Genomic DNA, 24,667 nt, shown 5'->3' on the forward strand with positions numbered 1-24,667 from the left:
CGTAAAACCGGTAAAACAGGAGCATCCATCGCATTTTTTTAAAAAACAAACAAACGGGATTGCAGCATTTCAAAGCTCAATACGAGGCAGAAAAACACGAAATCCCACAAAAAAACTCAGGTTCTTTCCCTGGTGAAAGGTCATGTCCAAAACTCTCCCTTTCACATAAGAGTTGCCAGAAGGGAGTGGGCGGGAAAGGGTTGCCTTGAGGACGAGGCCAAAATAATTTTCCTCCATGAGGTCCGGCGTCATGTTTGGCCTTTGGACAGTGCGGCAGGCAAGGCTTGCCAAAAGGGGATCTGGAATCCGGAGAAGTGGAAAATAGGAAGCCGCTTGTGCTGCCAGTCATTTTATCGGAAGAAATAACTGCAGGCTGGGTAGAATTCCAGAGGCCAAGCAGCTTCCGACATATATAAGCACACAATTAAACATTACGTTCAATTGGGCTGCCTTCAGATGCCTTCGAAAGTTGTAGAGCTGCATATCTCCTCGGCTCGGGGGTCGCCTGACTCCATCCCCTCCAACGTTTCTCCCCTGAAAATAGGGACGTCCTATTCCATCCCCTCCAACGTTTCTCCCCTGAAAATAGGGACGTCCTATTCTATCCCCTCCAACGTTTCTCCCCTGAAAATAGGGACGTCCTATTCCATCCCCTCCAACGTTTCTCCCCTGAAAATAGGGATGTCCTATTCCATCCCCTCCAACATTTCTCCCATGAAAATAGGGACGTCCTATTCTATCCCCTCCAACGTTTCTCCCATGAAAATAGGGACGTCCTATTCCATCCGCTCCAACGTTTCTCCCCTGAAAATAGGGATGTCCTATTCCATCCCCTCCAACATTTCTCCCATGAAAATAGGGACGTCCTATTCTATCCCCTCCAACGTTTCTCCCCTGAAAATAGGGACGTCCTATTCCATCCCCTCCAACGTTTCTCCCCTGAAAATAGGGATGTCCTATTCCATCCCCTCCAACATTTCTCCCCTGAAAATAGGGACGTCCTATTCCATCCCCTCCAACGTTTCTCCCATGAAAATAGGGACGTCCTATTCCATCCGCTCCAACGTTTCTCCCCTGAAAATAGGGACGTCCTATTCCATCCCCTCCAACATTTCTCCCATGAAAATAGGGACGTCCTATTCCATCCCCTCCAACGTTTCTCCCATGAAACTAGGGATGTCCTATTCCATCCTCTCCAACATTTCTCCCCTGAAAATAGGGACGTCCTATTCCATCCCCTCCAACGTTTCTCCGATGGAAATAGGGACATCCTATTCCATCCTCTTGGACACCTGGACAGTGTTCTCGAAGCTACGAACATGAATTTGACCAAACTGCGGGAGGCAGTGGAAGACAGGAGTGCCTGGCGTGCTATGGTCCATAGGGTCATGAAGAGTCGGACACGACTAAACGACTAAACAACAACAACAACAACAATTCTATCTCCTCCAACGTTTCTCCCATGAAAATAGGGACGTCCTATTCCATCCCCTCCAACGTTTCTCCCATGAAACTAGGGACATCCTATTCCATCCTCTCCAACATTTCTCCCCTGAAAATAGGGACGTCCTATTCCATCCCCTCCAACGTTTCTCCCCTGAAAATAGGGACATCCTATTCCATCCCCTCCAACATTTCTCCCATGAAAATAAGGACGTCCTATTCCATCCCTTCCAACGTTTCTCCCCTGAAAATAGGGACGTCCTATTCCATCCCCTCCAGCGTTTCTCCCCTGAAAATAGGGACGTCCTATTCCATCCCCTCCAACGTTTCTCCAGTGAAAATAGGGACATCCTATTCCATCCCCTCCAACATTTCTCCTGTGAAAATAGGGACATCCTATTCCATCCCCTCCAACATTTCTCCCATGAAAATAGGGACGTCCTATTCCATCCCCTCCAACTTTTCTCCCATGAAAATTGGGACGTCCTATTCCATACCCTCCAACATTTCTCCCGTGGAAATAGGGACGTCCTATTCCATACCCTCCAACGTTTCTCCTGTGAAAATAGGGACGTCCTATTCCATGCCCTCCCAACATTTCTCCCATGAAAATAGGGACGTCCTATTCCATCCCCTCCAACGTTTCTCCAGTGAAAATAGGGACATCCTATTCCATCCCCTCCAACGTTTCTCCCCTGAAAATAGGGATGTCCTATTCCATCCCCTCCAACATTTCTCCCATGAAAATAGGGACGTCCTATTCTATCCCCTCCAACGTTTCTCCCGTGAAAATAGGGACGTCCTATTCCATCCCCTCCAGCGTTCCATCCCCCCTGCCTCTCGCTGTCACATGGCTAGTCACACAAACAGTGCCACAAACATGTTCAAATGTGCCCTCTCCTTCCAAGAACAGGATTAGTCCCGGCAGCTGGGAATCTGCTGGTCAGGAAATGGAACCGCTTGCCAAGCTGCAGCCTGTTTTCCATGGGCGGGGTGGATATCTTTTGCAATTCCCCGACATCCCTCTCTCTGCAGAGTCGAGCCAGCGATTTCTTGTTTCCCCCAACAGAAGTTGGAATTTGTCGGAAAGGGACCCTCAGAGGTCCTCTATCCCAACCCGGAGCCATACAGGAATCACAGCTACCAGTAATCATCGTAACACTACTAACAACAACGATTTTATTCTTTGCACCCTGCCCATCAGACTGGGTTGCCTTAGCCATTCTGGGTGGATTCCAGCATATATAAAAACAGAAGAAAACATCACACCCTAAATACAAACTTATAAAATGTATAAGTCTGAATCAAATAAGTGCTGGAGATGCAACGAGGTGGAGGGAATGTTCTTTCATATGTGGTGGAGCTATAAAAGGGTAAAAGGATATCGGGAAAACATAGAGTTGGAAGAGACCACAAGGGCCATCCAGTCCAACCCCCTGCCAAGCAGGAAACACCATCAAAGCATTCTTGACATATGCCTGTCAAGCCTCTGCTTAAAGACCTCCAAAGAAGGAGACTCCACCACACTCCTTGGTAGCAAATTCCACTGCCGAACAGCTCTTACTGTCAGGAAGTTCTTCCTAATGTTTAGGTGGAATCTTCTTTCTTGAAGTTTGAATCCATTGCTCCGTGTCCGCTTCTCTGGAGCAGCAGAAAACAACCTTTCTCCCTCCTCCATATGACATCCTTTCATATATTTGAGCATGGCTATCATATCACCCCTTAACCTTCTCTTCTCCAGGCTAAACATACCCAGCTCCCTAAGCTGTTCCTCATAAGGCATCGTTTCCAGGCCTTTGACCATTTGGGTTGCCCTCTTCTGGACACGTTCCAGCTTGTCAGTATCCTTCTTGAACTGTGGTGCCCAGAACTGGACATGGTACTCCAGGTGAGGTCTGACCAGAGCAGAATACAGTGGTACTATTACTTCCCTTGATCTAGATGCTATAATTTTATAAATTATAAATAATTTATAATGGGTTGAAAGATATGTTTAAAAGCACCTTTCCAGAAAAAACCAGAGTCCTTTCTGTTGGGGATAATTCAGACAGAAATTCCCAGGTGTAAAAAAGGTTATTTTATGTCTGCCACTACTGTGGCCAGTGTTTCGTTAGCCCCCAAATGGAAAACGAGAGAGGGCCCACCCAAAGAAGAATGGCAACTTACATTGACGGAATATGCGCAGCTTGCGGACTTCACATATATAGAATTAGAGAACAAGAATAACATACGTTTATAGAGGAGACTGGACAACGTTTATTGAATATGTGGGAAATAAAATGCTGGCAGCATTAAGATAAATTCAACAGGGTAAATAAGCTCTGAGGGATGCAATAATGGAATACTGAATGGTTTAGTTTTTTTGTAAAATATGCAGGGATTTATGCTACGTACGCAAAATGAACCATGGAAAGAGAAGAAAGGAAGCCGTTGATATTTTAAGGTTGTTGAAATGAACACTCTCAATTGTAAAACAGAAAATTACACACACACACACACACACACACACACACACACACACAACATCCCTATACAGGGCTGCCTTCAGGTGTCTTAAAAAATAATTAAAGCTACAGAATCATTATATGGTCAGTAATGCAGTCTCACCAGACTCTCGGACGCCAGCACCCATCTCTCCAAAAGGCACCCATGGGTGCTTTGCCTTTCTACAAGCGCCCCCTGGTGGCAATGAGATCAACACAAGATTTCTTTTTCAAATTATTATTAAAATCAATTGTCATATAACATATAACATGTACATAATCATAAACATATAGGATTCTCTGAATCCTTGGACTTCCCCTCTCTTCCCACCTGCATCCTATACTGTAATGTTCTCCATTTATCCTTAAAAGATTCAATTTATATCATAGTTCTTGTTACATCGCAAGTGTCATTAAAACCCTGCCAGTGTTTTTAGCTTTTTACATGGTCCTCCAAGATAAGTTATTGATTTCCCCCCTTCTTTATTTAAATTTATTGCCCTCTGGATTCTTAAACTTCCTGGCCAGTTTCACCAATTCAGCGTAGTCCATCTTTTATCAACCATTTTTCTCTGGTCGGGACTTTATTATCTTTCCATCTCTGGGCCAACAGTATTTGCACTGTTGTCACTATGTACACAAATAACCTTTTCTGCTCCTTTGGTATTTCTGGACCTAATATTCCTAATAAAAGAGCTTCTGGTTCCTTTCACAAAAGTTATTTTAAACTTTTATTTTACCTCATTTCCCATTATGCTTTTGTTATCTTGCATGTCCACCACATATGGCAGAAGGTGCCTTCTTTCGCCTACAAATACTTGTAACAGTTCTATACATTTTCACTGGTTTAAAGGTAAAGGTTAGGGTTAGGGTTAGGTCCAGTCACGGACGACTCTGGGGTTACGGCCAGGGGCGTGGCAAGGGAGGGGCACTGGGAGCGCTCCGCCCGAGGCAGTGCGCGGTCCCGAGGGTGTCATAGTGGCTGCCCCTGCCCGCCTGTGCTGGGCGCCCCGTCCCCAGAATGGGCGCCCCGCCCCCCAAACAAAGCATGAAGCTACGGCACTGGTTACGGCGCTCATCTCGCGTTATTGGCCGAGGGAGCCGACGTACAGCTTCCAGGTCATGTGGCCAGCATGACCACCGCTTCTGGCGAACCAGAGCAATGCACGGAAATGCCGTTTACCTTCCCGCCAGAGTGGTACCTATTTATCTAATTGCACTTTGACATGCTTTCAAACTGGCAGGAGCTGGGACTGAGCAATGGGAGCTCACCCCATCACGGGGATTCGAACCACCGTCCTTCTGATCGGCAAGCCGTAGGCTCTGTGGTTTAGACCACAGCACCACCCACTCGCTATATAGGCTCTTAAATACCCCATAAGGGAAAAGGAGCAGTTTTTTCTTATAACAGTTTCATTACAGATGAATTCATAACGCCAAGTTTCTCAGCCATTGCCATCGACTCCAAAAAGACAGAGGGCCTTCTCAGTTCTTCTACCGAAGGACCAGAGGAAATTCTTCATGTACGCGACAACGGCCCAAAGATGGAAGGAAGAGTCAGCCCCAACTAGAGAAGAATGGCAAACCAAGTTGACGGAATACAGGGGTTGACCTTGCTATTTTCCCCCTTGCATTTTTGTTTGTGTGGCTTTTTCGTTTTTTTGACTGTGACTTGTTCTTCGTTTTATGGGACTGACTTGTGACTGTGGCTTGTGACTTCGGTTTTGTGACTTGTTTTTGTGACGGTATGGAACCCAGTTCAGCTACTGATGGATTGGCTGTGCGACTGCGGAAATGGATAAAAGCCCCCCCCCCTCCAAACAATGACCGTCATCAGTGCAGGTAAAGAAATAATAATAATTTTAATTTTGATCAGGCATAGGCAAACTCGGCCCTCCAGATGTTTTGGGACTACAACTCCCATGATCCCTAGCTAACAGGACCAGTGGTCAGGGATGATGGGAATTGTAGTCCCAAAACATCTGGAGGGCCGAGTTTGCCTATGCCTGCATTAGATAGTAAAATTCATGTTCAATTGCTGTTTTAGGGGTTGTTTTTAAAAGCCTGGAACGGATTAATCCGTTGTGCATTCCTTTCTATGGGAAAGCGCGCCTCGGTTTTGGAATCGATTAAGTTTGGGAACCAAGGCACCACCGTATGCCGAAATGGCAAAATTAACTGGGAAGCTCAGAAACCAAGAGGACAAGGAATTTTTTTAAAAAAAGAATGGGAAATGTTTATTATGTATATGCAAAATCATTGTAAGCACGTTAAAACATTAGCAGGGTTTTAAAAAAAACCATATACCCCCCGGGCAACTTAATATTTGCATGAGAAACACGCTCCATTGTTCTGCAATCCTGCGCCAAACCTGCTCACGCCGCCTGCCTTTTAACCCCAAGATGATATCGGGAATGGCAGCTAAATTTAGCTATGTTTGACCTGCACAGTTTTAAAAAAACAACAAGGCACGCAGGCGAGATCTTTGTCTCCAAATGTTTGCACACAAAAGTGGACTGGACTGGGATAAGGTCAAGCTCAGCGCACTCTCAAAAGCCAAGGAACATTGTCTTCCCACAACTAGGCAGGGTCCAATCAGCCCATTTCATCATCATCATCATCATTATTATTATTATTATTATTATTAGAATTTACCCAGGGGGTCTCAGTTTTATCTCAGTTTCTCACCTTCCCCCGCAGCCGTAAGGTTGATTCTCCAGCACGTCGCTTCGCAATTTATTTATTTCTTAATTCTCGTGAAAATTCACCAGCGTTTCCGGGAAGCGGTGGAAGTTGACACTGATTGGAAAGAACGTTGGAAATTAAATGTGTGCACTTGAAAATTCACAATTATATATATATATATATATATGAGAAAATTTGCCAGCAGTGGAAATTCACGTTGATCAGAAAGAACAGTGGAAATTAAATGTATGTGAAAATTCACAATGAAACATTATTTTATATATATATATAAAAAAGAAAATGCGCCAGGGTTTTATTTGCATTCAGTTGCGCAATTCATCTTATTTATTTGTCCGCCGTCCATTCCTCTCCGAGGAGCCAACTCTAGGATTCTATGATTCTATGAAAACAAAAAACCCAAACAAACAGTGGATTAAAATATATGTTAGAATATAGCTTCAAATGCAGCCTCGTTTTAGTGGCAGCCTATAGATCAAAGCCATATGGGGAGAAAATGTCGAATATTTACCAGGGCCAACTCTCCATGCTGGTCCTACATGGGTCAGCAAAAAGAGCTGAGGGAAAATTTATATACAAAATCCCATATAAGGGGTTCCATTATTATTATTATTATTATTATTATTATTATTATTATTATTATTATTATTATTCTGTGCAGCTAAGGATTCATGCTCAGAAATGGAGAGACGGATTGATAGCGACAGAAGATGGAATCGGCGATAGAATAAGAGAGAAGGAGGATGGCGTTTCGAAGGAAGAAATGTCTGCAGAATAGCTGGAGAACTGTTCAAACATTAGCCGGTTTGGAGTAAATTGAGAAGGTTTAGGGAGGAGAGAAATATGGTGTACGGAGGAATGGGGAAATATGCAGTCGTCATGGATAATGGACAGCATCTTAAAAAGCAGAGACATCACCTTGCCGACAAAGGTCCGTATAGTTAAAGCTATGGTTTTCCCAGTAGTGATGTATGGAAGTGAGAGTTGGACCATAAAGAAGGCTGATCGCCGAAGAATTGATGCTTTTGAATTATGGTGCTGGAGGAGACTCTTGAGAGTCCCATGGACTGCTAGAAGATCAAACCTATGTTGTAAAATTTAAGCTGGTTCCTATGAACCCAGAGAAATGGATCTTGACCCAGGGAGAGCTCAAGGATCCAGGCAAGCAGACGAATTTAAGCGTCTCCTGCCCACCAAATAACAGAGACCAAACCAGGACGTACGAAGCAAGGCACTTTTATTTTAACTGTTGCAACAGGGTCCTTCCTCTCACACAGGAGAACAAGGAAGGAACCCCAAACAAAGATGTCTTGCCCTTAAAAAGAAATTTGAAATTGGTTTCAGCCCACCCCCCAGAAGCATCATCCATATGTCACAGAAGGGGTGTAGCCCAAGACCCCCCTCCCTAGATTCATCATAGGTACATCATGAAAGGGGAGGTCTGGTGGCAGTAATCTGAGCAGTCTGGACCCTGCCCCCTGCCCCCCAAAACCTAATCAACAAAATTGAGAGATATTTACATTTCCCTGTTTCCCAGCCAAGTTAATCACACCCTTTTGTCTGGCAGTCAGGTATCAGGATGCCAGGGATTATCACTTTAATTCCTGAGACAATGAGAAGGTTCCCCCCACCCCACTTCTTCCTTGCAGAGGAACACCTGGTCAGAGAGAGTCGAAATGGTGTCAGAAAGGCCTGTCTTCCTGTGCTGCTTCAGACATGTGCCTGTACATTCATGTACATGTTTTATGAACAATTATTATATATATATAGATATGACCTCAAAATTCTTATAACACCTATCCATTCTTAAGGAAATCAGCCCTGAGTGCTCACTAGAAGGACAGATCGTGAAGCTGAGGCTCCAAGACTTTGGCCACCTCATGAGAAGAGAAGAATCCTTGGAAAAGACCCTGATGTTGGAAAAGATGGAGGGCACTAGGAGAAGGGGACGACAGAGGACAAGATGGTTGGACAGTGTTCTCGAAGCTACGAACATGAGTTTGACCAAACTGCGGGAGGGAGTGGAAGACAGGAGTGCCTGGCGTGCTCTGGTCCATGGGGTCACGAAGAGTCGGACACGACTAAACGACTAAACAACAACAACAACTGGATAAATCCCCTTAACTCCAAGAAGCTATGAGCTATGCCGTGCAGGGCCACCCAAGATGGACAGGTCATAGCCAAGAGTTTAGTTTAGACCAGGCATCCCCAGACTTCAGCCCTCCAGATGTTTTGGACTACAATTCCCATCATCCCTGACCACTGGTCCTGTTAGCTAGGGCTCATGGGAATTGTAGGCCAAAACATCTGGAGGGCCGCAGTTTGGGGGTGCCTGGTTTAGACTAAATGGGATCCACCTGGAGAAGGGAACTGGCAAGCCACTCCAGGATTTTGCAAAAGAATCAAAACTCCATGGACATTAAAAAAAGGAGAAGCTTTGAGAAGAAAGCTCTGTTCACGGGGTCACGGAGAGTCGAACACGACTAAGGCGACTAAACAACAGCGGGGTTATGATTATGAATGCATTGCAGAAAATTGCCATGAAAGAGTAGAAAGAGAAATTTTCCACACACAAAAGAAAAAAAGGGAAGCATAAGAAAGTAAGCAGAGTCCTGTAGCAGTGGGATCAGGCCCAAGGGGTCTCACCCAGCCTGGCCCAGCCCCACAGCGGATCCGGCCCCGTGCCTCGGTGTTGCCACCACAAACCTTGGCTGCAGAGCCGCCACGTGCCAAGAAGGGATGCCCTCCTGGCGCCGGGTCGCCCCCCTCCCCGTGCTGCAGCCACACGGGCTCATAAAACTCTCGGAACGTGCAAGGAGCCGGGCTGAGCCGGCTTGGCTTGCACCCATAAAACCCGTCTCCCTGGGCAGCCCCAAAATCCTGTAAATAATAGGCTGCTGGGGCTTGGCCCAGTTCCCAGGGAAGGGCAGCTGCTGGGCTTGCAGAAGGGCTCAAGTCTCTAGGCAGGGCTGGAGTTTCCTGGCCGAGGGGGGATTTGAACCCGGGTCCTGCTCTGCCACTCTAACCACTAGGCCGCCGCTGCCTCTCCCCTTATCGCTGGCATTGAGGTTTTCTCTTTTGCTTGGCGTTTGGGGCATTGGGTGGCGCCTTGGACGCCTGCTTCTGGCAACTCCTGCAGGTGCCAGACGCCATACAATTGGGAAATAGTAGATTTGGTACCCCAGCGGTCATCTAGCCCAACCCCCTGCACAATACAGGAATCTCTGCTTTCCTTTGGCCCAGGACCCCCTGGCACCCTGCCCAGGCTTGCACCCCGGGGAGTTCATTTCGGTTTGGCTTCAACCTCCACTGTCTGCCCACAAGGGATCCTGCCGGTTTAATTGCCCCTTCTTTCCCCTTTTCCCACAGCAGCCTGGGTGTCCCCTCTCTTTGGATCTCAGCAAATGCGTGTCTCGGGGGGCAAGGAAATGTGCTCTTTGCACCCGCAGACAAAGCCTTAAAGCTGGCCAGGCCAGGGAATCGCTTCTTGTCTCCATGCTGTGACTGGTCTGGTCTGGTCTGGCGCCAGCGAGTGCCCATAAATGCCTGGCCCCAAAGGAGATGCTGGATCCAGCTGCTTCCCGAAACTCGCCGGACCTGTTCTTGGCCTCCCCTGATCATACAAAGAAACCCCTTTATTTGCATATCCAAAAATACCTTTTGACCGTATAACTGGTATAACTGCCGCTAAGATTATAAGAGCTAAAAATTCCGCATTATCTCCTCCTACTACTGGGGAAATTTGGCTCCTAGGACCTATGATGACGCTAACTTAGGACCAAAGAATGCATAATAATATTTTAATATTCTGTTAGGGCCGCCCAGAGTGGCTGGGGAAACCCAGCCAGATGGGCAGGGTATAAATATTATTATTATTATTATTATTATTATTATTATTATTATTATTATTATTATTATTATTATACAGAGCAGCCTACCAGTAACTGGGGTGTGGAAATGTTATTATTATTATTATTATTATTTTGGTAATGTTTTGGCGTGACAAACCGAGTTTTTAGCATCTGATGCGGTATGATGTTTCTGAACATGCTGGGGCCAACCAGTCCGACGGAAAGGGATGCAAAAAATAAAATTATTGCTGCTGTTACTAGGAAAGCAAACTTGTGCACAGCCATGTGTGTCAGAGTAGACCCACGGAAACAGATGGACCCATTGAAGCTGCCTGGAGCATTTCCTTCCATTTACTGGGAACTGATATATAATGAATCAAAAAGGATGTTTAAAAGAAGATTTGTTTTAAAAAAACAAAAAAACCAGAAGCTTTACTCTTTGGGAATTAAAGGGATAGAATTACCCAAACTGTACAGAAATTTATTCATGTATGCGACTACAGTGGCAAAAGTGTTACTTGTCCCAAAATGGAAAGAAGCAGAAGTCGCAGCAAATGAAGAAGGGATACAAAAACCTACGGAATATGCAGAAATGGCAAAAGTTACCTGAATAATTAGAAATCAAGACAAACTTTTTTATTATTAAAAAATGGAAATGGTTTGTGGAATATTTACAGATAAAACTTCAAACAGATAAAAACACGGGCAGGATTATTGTGACAACCTGCAGTTTCAGAAGAGTCAATATTTAAAGAAGAGGAATAAATGAGCAAATTCAGTTAATTTGGATGTGCAGAAGAGATTGAAAATAAATTTAAGGAACTGCAGAAAGAGGGGGAAGGAAGTGGAGCTTTATAATGTTAAGATGATTGCAAGATTAGTGAAATGTATGAACCTGGAAGGAAATGAATGAATGAAGCTGCCTGCAGAACATCCCCCTCAGTGGGTCTACTCTGAGCGCAATGCGACTCGGAACCGCATTGTTTCATTGCTCAGTTATTTTTATTTCGCAAAGGAGAGGGCGATGCCTCTGGTGACGCGTGTTTCCCACCTCCATGAACCGAGAAAAGGTTTCGGGCGAGGAATGTGGCTTGGAGATAACATGCACCGGAAAATACCTGCCTGCCTGTGACACCTGTCTCTTTGGCATCTTTCCAGATCTGTCCTGCCTGGTATCTCTGCCAAGATGCAAAGCGACCCAGAAGGTGTTTTTCCCTCCCCAGTTTCTCCTTCTCTGCCTCTCCTGCCTTCCTGGTTGCAGTTATTTGCTAGTATGATTTATTGGAATTTGAGGTCCAGCTCCGAGGGCCTTCGGGCGGTTCCCTCGCTGCCAGGGCCGATGCTAGGGTTTTTTGCGCCCTAGGCGAGATCACCTTCTGGTGCCCCCCAATTAATATAAAATAAAATAAAAAATAGAAATAGAAAATAGAAAAAAATAAAAATAAAAATAAAATAAAAATAAAAAACAGCACATGTATACATCATCCAAAAACAACGTATGCTTCTTGGTTCAGAATTGTATATGCAAAATTACTGTATGCAAATGTAAACAGTAGATATGGCTAAAGATTATTTGATGAGATTGCAGCCCTAACCATTAACTGATGATTCATCAATGGAATACAGAATTAGGTTGTATATACACATAGGCTTAGGCTGTACATACACATAGTTCTATGAAATAAACCATGTAACCCACCGCCATGGACACGGCGCCCTCATCCTCATCCCGCCTCCGGGACGATGAAGTGGGCCGCCGGCAGTGTGGCGGTGGCGGCAATGGGAGCGGGGCTGGCGTGGGCCGCGGGAACGGCCGGCTTCCCATTAGCGACCCAGCGGAAGCCACGGACGCCTCACTAGCCAGTGCCCCCTCCATTTCGGCGCCCTAGGCGAAGGCCTAGTCCGCCTAAATGGAAGCGCCGGCCCTGCTCGCTGCGAGAAGCAAAGCTACAGGGAACTAGGCAGAGGGCCTTCTCGGTAGTGGCGCCTGCCCTGTGGAACGCCCTCCCACCAGATGTCAAAGAGAAAAACAACTACCAGACTTTTAGAAGACATCTGAAGGCAGCCCTCTATGGGGAAGCTTTTAATGTTTAATATTTTATTTTAATATTCTGTTGGAAGCTGCCCAGAATGGCTGGGGAAACCCAGCCGGATGGGCGGGGTATCAATAATAAATTATTATTATTATTATTATTATTATTATTATTATTATTATTATTAACCACCACCCTGTACACCAGAGGTCTCAAGGGGGGCTCGCAGAAGAAAATCAAAATGCAAAACTGCAAAATATATATCATTGAAATGGAAACAACGATCCAATAATACACACACACACCAGTTAAAAGTATTTTCTTTTTCTTTTTAAACAAGGATGCATTGCAATGTCGGAGCAGCAAGCCTCGTCCTTGCAGGTACTGTGAGGTACACTGGGGCGGTCCATGGAGGCTCCATTTGGGAACCAGAGCCTGGCTGTTCCAGGCAGCGCTGGTGAAGGAAGACCCCTTGACTGGAACCCTGGAATATATTATTATTATTATTATTATTATTATTATTATTAATACCCCACCCATCTGGCTGGGTTTCCCTAGCCACTCTGGGCGGCTCCCAACAAAATATTAAAAATACAATTAAAACACCACACATTAAAAGCTCCCCTAAACAGGGCTGCCTTCAGATGTCTCCTAAAAATCATATACTGTACAGTAGTGGTTTATTTCCTTGAGATCTGAAGGGAGGGTGCCACCCCCGAGAAGGCCCTCTGCCTGGTCTTCCGTTCCTAATATTCCTAATCAGAAGGCTTCTGGTCTTTCCCTAAAAGTCTCTCCCCCACTTTCATTTCATTAGATATCATCTCCCGGGAACCCTTTGCTGATTTAAACCATGTATTATGGTTCCTAAGCGGAGCCTCCATGGAGAGAAGCAGCCTACCTTAGAACGGTGGAGAGCAAAGGGGGGGTTGGGGAAGCTGCTCCTCTTGGGTCTTCCCTTTGGGGTGCCTGGCAGGCCATGTGGGGACAGGTGGCTGGACATATATTTTCCGATAGAACTTCCTAGTCAGGGGCAGGTTCTCCTGGGTATTTGGTCAGCTGCGAGGAAAGGAAGGTTGGACTCGACTGGCTTCTATTAGGGTCAGATTTTTTTAAAAAAAAAACTATCGCCTGGCTGCAGGCCCATCTGCTGCAGGTAGGATTCCTCACTTGCCCGGGTTGAGCTAGATGACCACTGGGGTCCCTTCCCGTTTTACAACTCTTTGGTTCCATGAATCCTTGACTGCCCCTTGTTGTCTGGGCATGCCGGGGCCGCCAGACAGTCTTCCTGAAAAGGATCCTGAGGAAGGTGGCTCTGCGATGGATAGACTATGGTTCCCAGAATTCTTTATTGGGGGGGGGCAATCTTGGGAATTGTAGTTTGTTCAGGGCGCTGGGCGCTGTACAGCCGTATAAGCACCCCAGTAGCATTCAAATTGTCGCAATGAGAAGTCCGCCTGAAACCCGCAGCCTTTAGCTTTCAAAGAGAAAGAACGCAGCCTAGAATGGGAAGGGCCGGTGGGACCCCGAGGGTCATCCAGACCAACCCCCTGCAATGCAGGGATCACAAGAAGCGGAGCGGCCGTTTAAAACTTGCGAGTTCGGAGCAGGACCCCCGCCAAAGAAGAGGGAAGCCGTGCCCAGCTTCTGCTCCATTTTATCTCCCTCCTTCACCAAGGCCAAACTTGAAAGCCTCGTTATCGCCTCATCCCGCGATCTCTCCGATTCCTCTGGCTGTTTTGGAGCTCCATTCTCGGCCCACAATGTTGTTCTGTGGCTCTCTGCCCTCCCTGTTTGCTTTCTCTCTTTCCGTCCACGCATGGGAGGGGGTTCCTGCCAATTTCCCCCGCCTCCGTGCCCTCGTGGCGCCTGTCAACTGAGGACAAGGCCGGAAGGAATGGACTCTGATCCTTAGAAGCTTGCGCCATTCGTCTCACTCAGACATTTGCCAAAAGAGCAAACCCACCTGGAACTGGAATTGGAACTGGAATCACAGAACTGTGGAGCTGGGAGGGACCCCCAGTGGTCATCCAGTGCAACCCCCTGTAAGGTTAGCAACAAATCCAGTTGGCTGCTTAGTCCAGAACAAGGAGGTGCCATTAGGTCCCTATTGTCTTTGTGGCTCTTCAATACGTTTGATTTTCCACATATTTTTTCTTCTTTTTAAATTCTTTCCACATATAACATCATCTTGAAGATCTGGGATGACACACCCCTGCCCAAAGCCAGGATAACGGTGCTTAGGCCAATTCCTGCGGAAAACAGCCAGCGGCAGATTTAATAGATAAATGTTGTGCTTTTTTCTGGTGGGGCGCAGGGTGCATACCCCTAAGCATTTTGTGAATCTTTGTCCTTTTGTCCATTTATTTGTATTTATTTTTCCGGATTTGAACTATAAAATGATGGTTTTCTTGAGTCAAAATGAGAGAACCCCTAAACATTTTTAAAGAAAAAAAGCACTGGATGAAACTAATTTAATAGATAAATTCTTATGCCAGGCCAATATTTTCACAAAAGGCGATCAATGTGAGGGGAGTTCTCTTATTCACGTTTCTGTCCCAAAGAACCACAGAACGGAAGAGTTGGAAGGGATCCCCAAAGGTCATCCATCCCAACCCGCTGCAAGGCAGCAATCTCGGCTCAAGCACCCCCCTCTTTACCCCCGTTATATCTATTCTTCCTCCTTCCAATCGACCTTCCTTCCTTCCTTCCTTCCTTCCTTCCTTCCTTCCTTCCTTCCTTCCTTCCTTCCTTCCTTCCTTCCTTCCTTCCTTCCTTCCTTCCTTCCTTCCTTCCTCTTCCCCTTCCCCTCCCTCTCCCTCTCCCTCTCCCTCTCCCTCTCCCTCTTTAACGACCTTCGATATTTCCCTCCGCTTCTCTCCGCCCGCGCACTCTTTTGGCCGCTCCGGCTGCCCGTCCACTGCTGCGCAATGCTTTCTGGGGCTTGTAGTTTCCATCTCCTCCTCCCGGGCGGCGCGGATTGGACGGCTTCAGGAGGGGCGAGGCGGACGAACCAGGAAGCGTTGCCATGGCGGCGGGAGCGGAGGGCCTGTTCGGCGCGCTGGTGGCGCTGCTGGAGACTCACCGGGGCAGAGACCGCGCGGTGAGCGGGGAGAGGAGGGAGGGGAGGGGCTTCCTAAGGGGGGAGCCTGTCTGTTAAGCGGGGCTTAATGGAGGCAGGAGCCTGGTAAGGGGGCGTGGCTTAATGGCAGGGGGCGTGGCCTGGAAAGCAGGCTGCCTGTCTGACAAGAGGTGGGAGGAGCCTGATGTGGGCGTGGTTTGGATAGCGGGCGGGGCTTGATAAGGGGTGAGGCTGGCAGGGCGTGGCTTGCTGGGTAGTGGGCGTGGCCTGGATAACATGCTCCCCGTCTGTTAGGAGCAGTGGGGCGGGGCTTAATGGAGATGGGAGGAGTCTGATAAGGGCACGGCTTAATGGGTACTGGGCGGGGCTTGATAAAGGCTGAGGCTGTCTGTTAAGAGGCGGGGCGGGGCTTGATGGGTAGTGGGCGGGGCCTGGAGAGTAGGCCACCTGTCTGTTAAGAGCAGTGGGGCAGGGTTTAATAGAGGTGGGAGGAGCCTGCTATGGGGTGTGGCTTCATAAGGGCAGTTCGGACCACCTCTTAATAGTGGTGGGGCGGGGCTTTGCAGAGGTAGGAGGGGTCTAATGTGGGCGGGGCTTAATGTGTAGTGGGCAGGGCTTGATAAGGGATGAAGCTGTCTGTTAATGGAGGCAGGAGCCTGGCCAGGGGGCGTGGCTTAGTGGGTAGTGGGAGTGGCCTGGAAATCAGGCTGGGCTGCCTGTTAAGAGCAGTGGGGCAGGGCCTAATGGTGGGAGGTGCCTGGTAAGGGTGTGGCTTAATGGGTGATGGGTGTGGCCTGATCAGAGAGCCAGCTATGGGCAGGACCTAAGGGAGGGTGGGCGTGGCTGGGGGAGAGGGGGCATGGCCCCACCAAGGAGGTGCCTCAGAATAGACCCGCTAAAAACAGTGGAAATCAGTTTATTTCAAGCATATTAATTATTATTATCGTTGTTATTATTATAGATCATTTTCTGTTTTTAAGGGTAATATCTCAACTCGGTTTAGAACATTAAAACATCAAACGCAGAATAAAACATGTACTGAAGAGAGTCAAATATGAAGTATCGATTCAGAGCAACAGGAAACTAAATGCAGCAAACAAACAGCAACAAAATTTCAAAAGGAAACATTACTGAAGGGATTCCACTATAAAATGGACATTTAAAACAGCAAATATGTATACTGTATCTGTACATACGCATAAACATGTATGTACTGTATATAAAAACCCCAGTGTCCAGCCCCCTATAAAAGGTATAATAGATTTACAAAGAGTATGCACACTCAGGAGTGCAATCTTTTTTAAAAAAAAGACGCAGCATAAAAGGAAAAACACACCAGGCTGGATGAGGAAAAATAATTAGTCAGACACTGTTTCTTAAGCTTTGGTGTCAGGATGGGCCAAAGGATGGAATGAAGGCGCCTTTAGGGCACTTGTTGCTGTATATAAATGTTAGGAAAGAAAGAGCAGAAAGGTTTGTTGGTTAAGACTTTGCCCTGGGAGCTAGGAAACGTCCTCCTCCTGAGACAGACCTTTGGCCCATCGAGCTTAGCATTGCCAGCACTAACTGGCAGCAGCTTCCAGGAAGTACCTGGGAGTAAAACTGCACGCAAAGCGATGTTGCTTCTCTTTTTTTTATTAAACCATTTGGGGTATGGCAGACAGCTAGGAATATCAACATATTTAAAGATAATTACCAGTATATAAATACTTGGAAAGAAATAAAGAGAAACTTGGAAATATGGAGTAGGATGAAGCTATTTTGGGGGGGAATAATATCAGTTATAAAAATGAATTTATTGCCAAGAACGTTATTTTTATTTCAGTCTATACCGGCAATACAGGAAGCCTCAAGGAAGGGCAAAAATATATTTCTAAAATTTATCTGGCAGGGGAAGAGACCCAGAATAAAATACAAGTTGTTAACAGATGCTAAAGAAAGAGGAGGCTTCGCCTTGCCAGATTTAAAATTAGACCATGAGGCTTCCTGTCTTTGCTGGCTCTGGGAGTGGATAATATTGAAAAATGCAGGTACATCAGATTGGGAAGGACACGATAACAGATTTGGGTGACATGCATATTTATGGTATGAGAAAGCCAAGGTGCACAAAGGTTTTCAGAATCACCTAATAAGAAAAGTGATGCTCCTTCTCTTAGAAATAAATCAAGATCCCAGTCCTCATGGTTCAGATTTAACTTGTGTCGAATCGGACTGCCGATCCAGCTGCCTCAGTGTTGCATGCTCTGACTGGCAGCCGTTTCCCCCCTGCTTCCTAACGGAGCATAGAGATAACCTGAAATTGTTGCCCGAAAGTGGGCAGAGGCATTAAAAAAAAACACCACCATTTCCTTGTCCGACTTTAAATTTTGACCTCGTGCATCGCATGCTAAAAATAAATGAATGTGATGGTTGTTAATAAATAAATGCAATTGTTCCTTTCTTATCTCACAGCAGCAGCCTTAAAAAAAGAAACTTAACCCACACATTTTGTTCTATTTAAGACCGAAACAAACTGGATGGAGGAAGGGGAAACCCAAATTTCTGGTGCTCCCATGCCTTCCTCCTCCAGATTTGCAAAATATGTTGGCTAAACATAAGTTAACCTTCCAGGAATGTGCAGGGCCACAAAGGGATCTCTGGAAGCTGCCTGGATCGGAAGATTTATTAGGACCAGGGTTTTCACGCAAATTTGGGTTTATTTTGTTTGAAAAGTGTTTGGAATTGGGTGGCAGAAATGAGATGAACCTATACAAAATTTGTGCATTGCAGGGGGTTGGATTGGATGGCCCCTGGGTAACCTTTCAGCCCCGTAGTTCAGTGATGCCAGCATTTGAAGCAAAAGTTCCTGCCTGGCACCATCCATCAGCAGGGAATTCCAATGGACCACAAAGATAAAAGTCAATTTCTTACAAAGTGCAGAATGGGAGTCCGGATCGAAGCTGGTTTCCGGAAGGAAAACGAACGATGAAATAATTGCATTGGAGGTGATTTTGTAATAGATGAGAGGTTTTCAGAATCAAGGCAGCAGGGGAAAGGGTTTGGCCAAGTCCTTTCAGGAAACCAAGATGTTACGTAAATATTTGATCTGTGACATTTTGGAAACCTAATAAAATCAATTTCAATTTTATTTTTTAAGAGGAGGAGCTGGGTTCATCCGCACTCAGCCGTAGAAGGGGACGTCAAAGTCACCCGCTCCAACCTCCCCCCCCCCCCCGGCAATGCGGGAAACGCAGCGAGCGAAACAACATTCTCTCGCTTACTTTTCCATAACCGTAGCAGCCGTTAACAGACAGCTAAATCCGAGGTGGGTTTTGATCTTTTCCTTGGAGGTTTTGAAGCAGAGCTTGGTCCTGGCTGCTTTAGCCAAGATTCCTGCATTGCTGGGGGTTGGACTGGATGACCCTCGGGGTCCCTTCCAACTATAGGATCGTTTAAACACGTCTTTTATTCCCAATTGTGATGCTTTTTGAATAACAAGCCCCCGGCGACAATCGAAGCAGGGTATCCGTGTTCCAAAATGCAGAGGTAACCGTGATCTCGTCTTCCCCTGCCAGGTCCGCACCCTCGGTTATGGCTGCCAGCTCACAGGGGGGGCATTGGCCGCCAGGAGCCACCCCGCGGAGTCCCCCCTCGGCCAGAGCCTCCTGGCGATATCGGCTCAGCTCAGCCACTGCCGGACAGTCCTCCGGCTCTTCGACGACCTCTCCATGCTCGCCTACAGCCGCCAGTACGGCCTGGGGCCGAAGGTGGGTGACCCTTGAATTTGAGGAAGGATGCCCAGCACCTTTAGGAAAGCCCCGCCTGAAACCCAGGAGAGCTGCCAGCCAGTGCGGGCGACACTGAGCTAGCTGCGGTTTTCCTCCCTGGCAGCGGGTTGGGATGGATGACCCTTGGGGTCCCTCCCAGCTCTACGATTCTGCAAGGTCAGGACCCCCTTTGGCCTGATTCAGCTGCTGCTGCAGGGCTCTCAGCATGAAAAGGGGGCTGGAGGAATGGTTGGGGGAAGGCTATCGGCATACAAGGGCAAAGCTGTCCCTCCCGCCGGAGGCAGTATACTGGGGAGAGTCGCTGCTGTGGCACAGCTGGTGTGTTTTTATATCACAATTATTACTAGCTTTCTATTGCAACCCAGTGGTAGCCTCATTATAACAACGCCAAATTGCAAGGCAACTAGCAATACCGATCTTACAAATGCAGTCAAACCTCGAAGGCCTCCGTTTTGGAACGTTTCGGCTCCCAAAGCCCAAAAACCCGGAAGCAACCGCTCTGGTTTCTAGTTTTCCAGTTTTGAGCTTCCCTATTGTATTGAGGCTTTCGGTTTTACAACGGTCTCCCAGAACGGATTACGTCCGCCAACCGTGATCTGATTGTACCAAAACAATTTAAGAGGGCCCCCCCCCCGCTGTGCTAGAATGGATGGCAAGACAGTTTCCTTTATATCCGCATTCCAAAAATCTTATTAGTTTCCAATACGTTCCGATCCAGATAATAATCTCATATTCTACAACTGCTGCAGTAACTTCCATCCGTGTTAATAACTTCTATTTGAACACGAACGGCTGGCCTGTTAATAGTAATAACAATTTTTTATTTTTTTTTGTACCCTGCCCATCCGACCGGGTTTCCCCAGCCGCTCTGCTCCGCCCATGGCCAACCAGAGGGATATTTTCGAACAGCAAAAACACACCCGCCCTCTGCCCCTGTTAAGTTCCAGCCCACGCCGGTTCCCCCTGCTTCCTAGGAGCAGCCAAGTGACTTCCCCCAGGTGATTTCAGAGCAAACACTCCTATTTCTTTTGGTTGCGCAAACAGAGGAGCACGAGACGGAAGTATGCATCACACAAACAGTGGCGTGGGCAAGGTGTTTGCAGCCGCAGGAGAAGGCGTGAGGTGCCTGGCACCCTTTGACCGCCTGTGGCACGAGTGAGTGGCTGGAGGGCGGACCGTCGCCTCCCCACCTACCCAGGAAGAGCGGCAAGGGGTGGCCGGCAAGGGTGGGGGTGAGGAACCCCAGCAGCTGTCCCATCTAGGCGATGCCACCAGAAGGAATCGCAGCAATTCCTAGAAGTGGAGAAGTACATGGGCTGGGCGCTCTGCCCGTGCTCAGAGGCACCAAATGCCTCTGAACTGCTGGGAGTCGCAAGAGGGGAGAGGTTGAATCCTGACAAGACAGAAGTACTGTTTGGGGGGGGGGCAGGGAGCAGGCAGGTGTGGGGGGACTCCCTGGTCCTGAATGGGGCAACTGTGCCCCTGAAGAATCAGGTGCGCAGCCTGGGGGTCATTTTGGACTTACCGCTGTCCATGGAGGCGCAGGTCCATTCTGTGTCCTGGGCAGCTGTCCACCAGCTCCATCTGGTACGCAGGATGAGACCCTCCCTGCACTGTTTGGCCAGAGTGGTGCGCGATGTCCTGCTTGGACTACTGCCACGCGATCTCCGTGGGGCTGCCTTTGAAGGTGAGCCGGAAACTGCAACTAATCCAGGACGTTTTCCAAGCACAATTCAAAATCTTGGTGCTGACCTTGACAGCCCTCAACGGCCCAGTATCCCTGAAGGAGCGTCTCCACCCTCATTGCTCAGCCCGGACACTGGGGTCCACCTCCGAGGGCCTTCTGGCAGTTCCCTCCCTGCAAGAAGTGAGGTTACAGGGAACCAGGCAGAGGGCCTTCTCGGTGGTGGCACCCTCCCATGGATGGAACGCCCTCCCATCAGATGTCAAGGAGATAAACAACTACCTGACTTGACATCTGAAGGCAGCCCTGTTGAGGGAAGTTTTTAATGTTTTATCTTGTACTGTTTTTAATATTATGTTGGGAGCTGCCCAGAGTGGCTGGGGAAACCCAGCAAGATGGGCGGGGTATAAGTAATAAAATTATTATTAGATAGGCCCCCTTGGGTGTTTTCTTACCTTTTAATGGAACCTCCTGGTCCAGAGGCAGTCTATCTGGATCCCTAGGTTCTTTGGGGTATTTGGTCACTGCAAGAGCAGGATGGGGTGTTTGGGGTGCCAGGGGAGGCCCTGCTCCTTCTGGGGCGGTTTGCAACCTTTAGTCCCCCCCCCTTGCACTCAGTGACAGCAGCCCTGATCCTGGGAACGGCTTCAACTGGCTGGCAGAACCGGGCGAGGGGAGCCGAGGGGTCTCGAACCCAAAGGGAGTTAGGAGCTTCCCCTGCAGGCGAAGACGGGACCAAGAGGGGGTCTGATGAGCAAGAAGGTGGGTTCTGCCCGTGCCGGAGAGGGAAGGGGGGGTAGTGGGGCTTGTCCACCTGGGAAGGAAGCCCATCGGGGAGGAGGGAAGCCTTGTGGAATAATTTGGGAAAAGAATAGGCTCAGGGGGAAACCCTACAAAAATCCAGAGCGGAGTCCCTAAGGCAGTTGGGTGGCACCTTGATCTGCCAAACGTCTTGATCTCATAGAAAAGAAAAATAAGTTTTGGGACCCCAGGGGTCATCTAGCCCAACCCCCTGCAATGCAGGAAATATCTGCTTTCCTTTGGACCCCCATCAGCGAGGCAGAGAGCAGGGTCTTGTCGTCTGGGCAGCACAGGACCCCGGACCAGGCTTGTGCCCCACGGAGGTCAATTCGCTTTGGCTTCACCCCCGGAGCGCACTCCATTGTTTCCCCAAGACAGGCAGGTGCCCACAATGGGGACTAGCCCCTTGTGTTGCGCAGGAGGCCCCCGTGGCATCCCCAGGGAAGACACCCAAAGTCCGCTGCCGGCCCATGCGGGCAGCGCTGACCGAGACGGAGCCGGTCTTCCTTGCGAGGCACCCAACCTTCTTCCCCTTTCTCAGGAGGAGGACCCCGCCGTCCGCTGGCTCTCGGTAGCCAACAATGTGGCCGACCAGCTCTACTACCCCTGCGAACACCTGGCGTGGGCAGCGGACGCCAAGGTCATTCGGGGCGACTCGGGGAAGTGGTGGGTGCTCAGCACCCTGCTGTGGGCGACCTCCCTGCTGCTGGGAATCGCACGGTAAGGAATGCCAGGGGGGCAAGTTGGGGGAGAGAGAAGGCACCTTGGGGCGCCACAGCTCCTCGCCTCCAGCCAGAGCTGGAGACTCTTCACCTTGCAAGTTGTGGGTTTGCGAGGCCCCCCATTGGGGGTTGGGCTGGGCTAGATGACCCTCGGGTCCCTTCTGCAAAAGGCTCGTTTTCTGCTGCTCCAGAGAAGCGGACACGGAGCAATGGATTCAAACTACAAGAAAGAAGATTCCACCTAAACATTAGGAAGAACTTCCTGACAGTAAGAGCAGCTCGGCAGTGGAATTTGCTGCCAAGGCGTGTGGTGGAGTCTCCTCCTTTAGAGGTCTTTAAGCAGAGGCTTGACAGCCATATGTCAAGAATGCTTTGATGGTGTTTCCTGCTTGCCAGGGGGTTGGACTGGATGGCCCTTGTGGTCTCTTCCAACTCTATGATTCTATGACCCTCCCAATTCCAGATCCCTGAGGATCTTGTGCCGGCTAAGAAGACGGCGGCAGAAGCAGGCCAGGTAGGAGATCCCTTTTCGCCGCAAATATTTCAGAACTGGCCCCCTATTCCTGCGGCAGGCAAGAGCCCCCCCCCCTTGTCCTGGTTATGGGATACCACCGCCCCAAAAAACCCTCGCACTCAGTCCAGACTAACCTTAAGCCCCTTAAGTCCAGCTCTACAATTCCATGCTTTGGTGGGGCTGGTGTGGATGGCCTTTGGGGTTCCCTTTCCAACTGACCCCCCTTCCTTCCTTCCATCTCCCCGCAGCAAGGACTCCCTTCAGAGAGTGAGGGCGCGAGCCCGGGCCGAAGCCTTGACCGTTGCCGGCAACCTGGCGGACCTCTGCAATGCCGTCCACTGGCTCCCCCCAGGGGTGCTGTGGGCCGGGAGGTTCCCCCCGTGGCTCGTGGGGCTGCTGGGGACAACGTCGTCCCTCATCGGAGTCTATCAGACCTACGCGGGGGGAGCCGCCTGAGAGGAAGCAGCGTCCCGCCGGGGCTTCAGAGGAGGAGACCAGACAGACGGCACCCTCAAAATTCCTGTCAAGGCCACGAAAAGGGGAGCCAGATTCCTTTGCAGCGCTTTCTGCCCTCGGAAACCCTTTCCCCGTGGGGCAAAGCCTTCCCCCCCCCATGGCCATGGGGCAAGAAGACTCCCTCGCAGGCACGAATTGAAAGCCCACCCGATGCACACTGTGTAAACCGGTCACGGGCAACCTAATAAAATGCAGAGATATGAAGTATCCTGCAAACCGGGGTCAGGGGAGGGGAGCCTCCTTTATTGCTCGCGACCCCCGCAAATGCCTCCTCCCCTTGACCCACGGATCCTGCATGGGTTGGGGGGGCTGGCTTGGCAAGCCAGGCATAGGTTCCAACTCCGGACGCAGCAAGGAGGTCCTTCAGTCATGATTCTGTCCCCCCAAATCCCCCCCCTGCACCCTTAACATTTCTTGTTCCTGCACTCTTAATCCCTAGAACTGGAACAGGATTGGGGGTTGGGGGTGGCACTGTGGGTTAAACCACTCAGCCTAGGGCTTGCTGATCAGAAGGTCGGCGGTTCGAATCCCCGCGACGGGGTGAGCTCCCGTTGCTCGGTCTCAGCTCCTGCCAACCTAGCAGTTCAAAAGCATGTCAAATTGCAAGTAGATAAATAGGTACCACTCCAGCGGGAAGGTAAACGGTTTTTCCGTGTGCTGCTCTGGTTCGCCAGAAGCGGCTTAGTCCTGCTGGCCACATGACCCGGAAAAACTGTCTGCGGACAAACGTCGGCTCCCTTGGCCAGTAAAGCGAGATGAGTGCCGCAACCCCAAAGTCATTCACGACTGGACTTCACTGTCAGGGGTCCTTTACCTTTAGGGGATACCCTGGTATCAATAGGCAGGGAGTTCCAGTGTGTCTGCAGCCTCTTCCCAGCCCCAAATGTGGCAAAGTGCTCCTCCGCAGATTCAGGGAAATCTCGCCGTTTGGCAAATGTCTCGTTTGCGAACAAACCTCACCCAGGTCGCGGTTTGCCTCTAGTCCCTGTTGCCAAGGCCAGTTGGGCTTGGGGGGGGCGCAAAGGACATCCCCAAACAGCCTCATTTATTGGGGAGCCAAAGGGTATCCCG

The 24,667-nt window shown here is 48.8% G+C and overlaps 1 protein-coding gene across 2 annotated transcripts; it reads left to right on the forward strand.

Moving 5' to 3' along the window:
• The first annotated feature begins 15,471 nt into the window (after window positions 1-15,471).
• On the forward strand, window positions 15,472-23,817 carry PEX11G (peroxisomal biogenesis factor 11 gamma). 2 transcript variants are annotated; one of them, XM_035117031.3, is made up of 5 exons: window positions 15,524-15,613; window positions 19,147-19,338; window positions 22,386-22,564; window positions 23,030-23,080; window positions 23,329-23,817. In XM_035117031.3, the coding sequence occupies exons 1-5, from the start codon at window positions 15,539-15,541 to the stop codon at window positions 23,534-23,536; spliced, it is 705 nt and encodes a 234-aa protein (XP_034972922.3). In that variant the 5' UTR covers window positions 15,524-15,538; the 3' UTR covers window positions 23,537-23,817. The 2 variants fall into 2 exon arrangements, with proteins under 2 accessions (XP_034972923.3, XP_034972922.3); XM_035117032.3 differs by lacking the exon at window positions 23,030-23,080 and having other exon boundaries at window positions 15,472-15,613.
• The last annotated feature ends 850 nt before the right edge of the window (window positions 23,818-24,667 follow it).

Source organism: Zootoca vivipara, chromosome 6, assembly GCF_965207765.1.
Source record: "Zootoca vivipara chromosome 6, rZooViv2.hap1.1, whole genome shotgun sequence".
Lineage (NCBI taxonomy): Eukaryota > Metazoa > Chordata > Lepidosauria > Squamata > Lacertidae > Zootoca > Zootoca vivipara.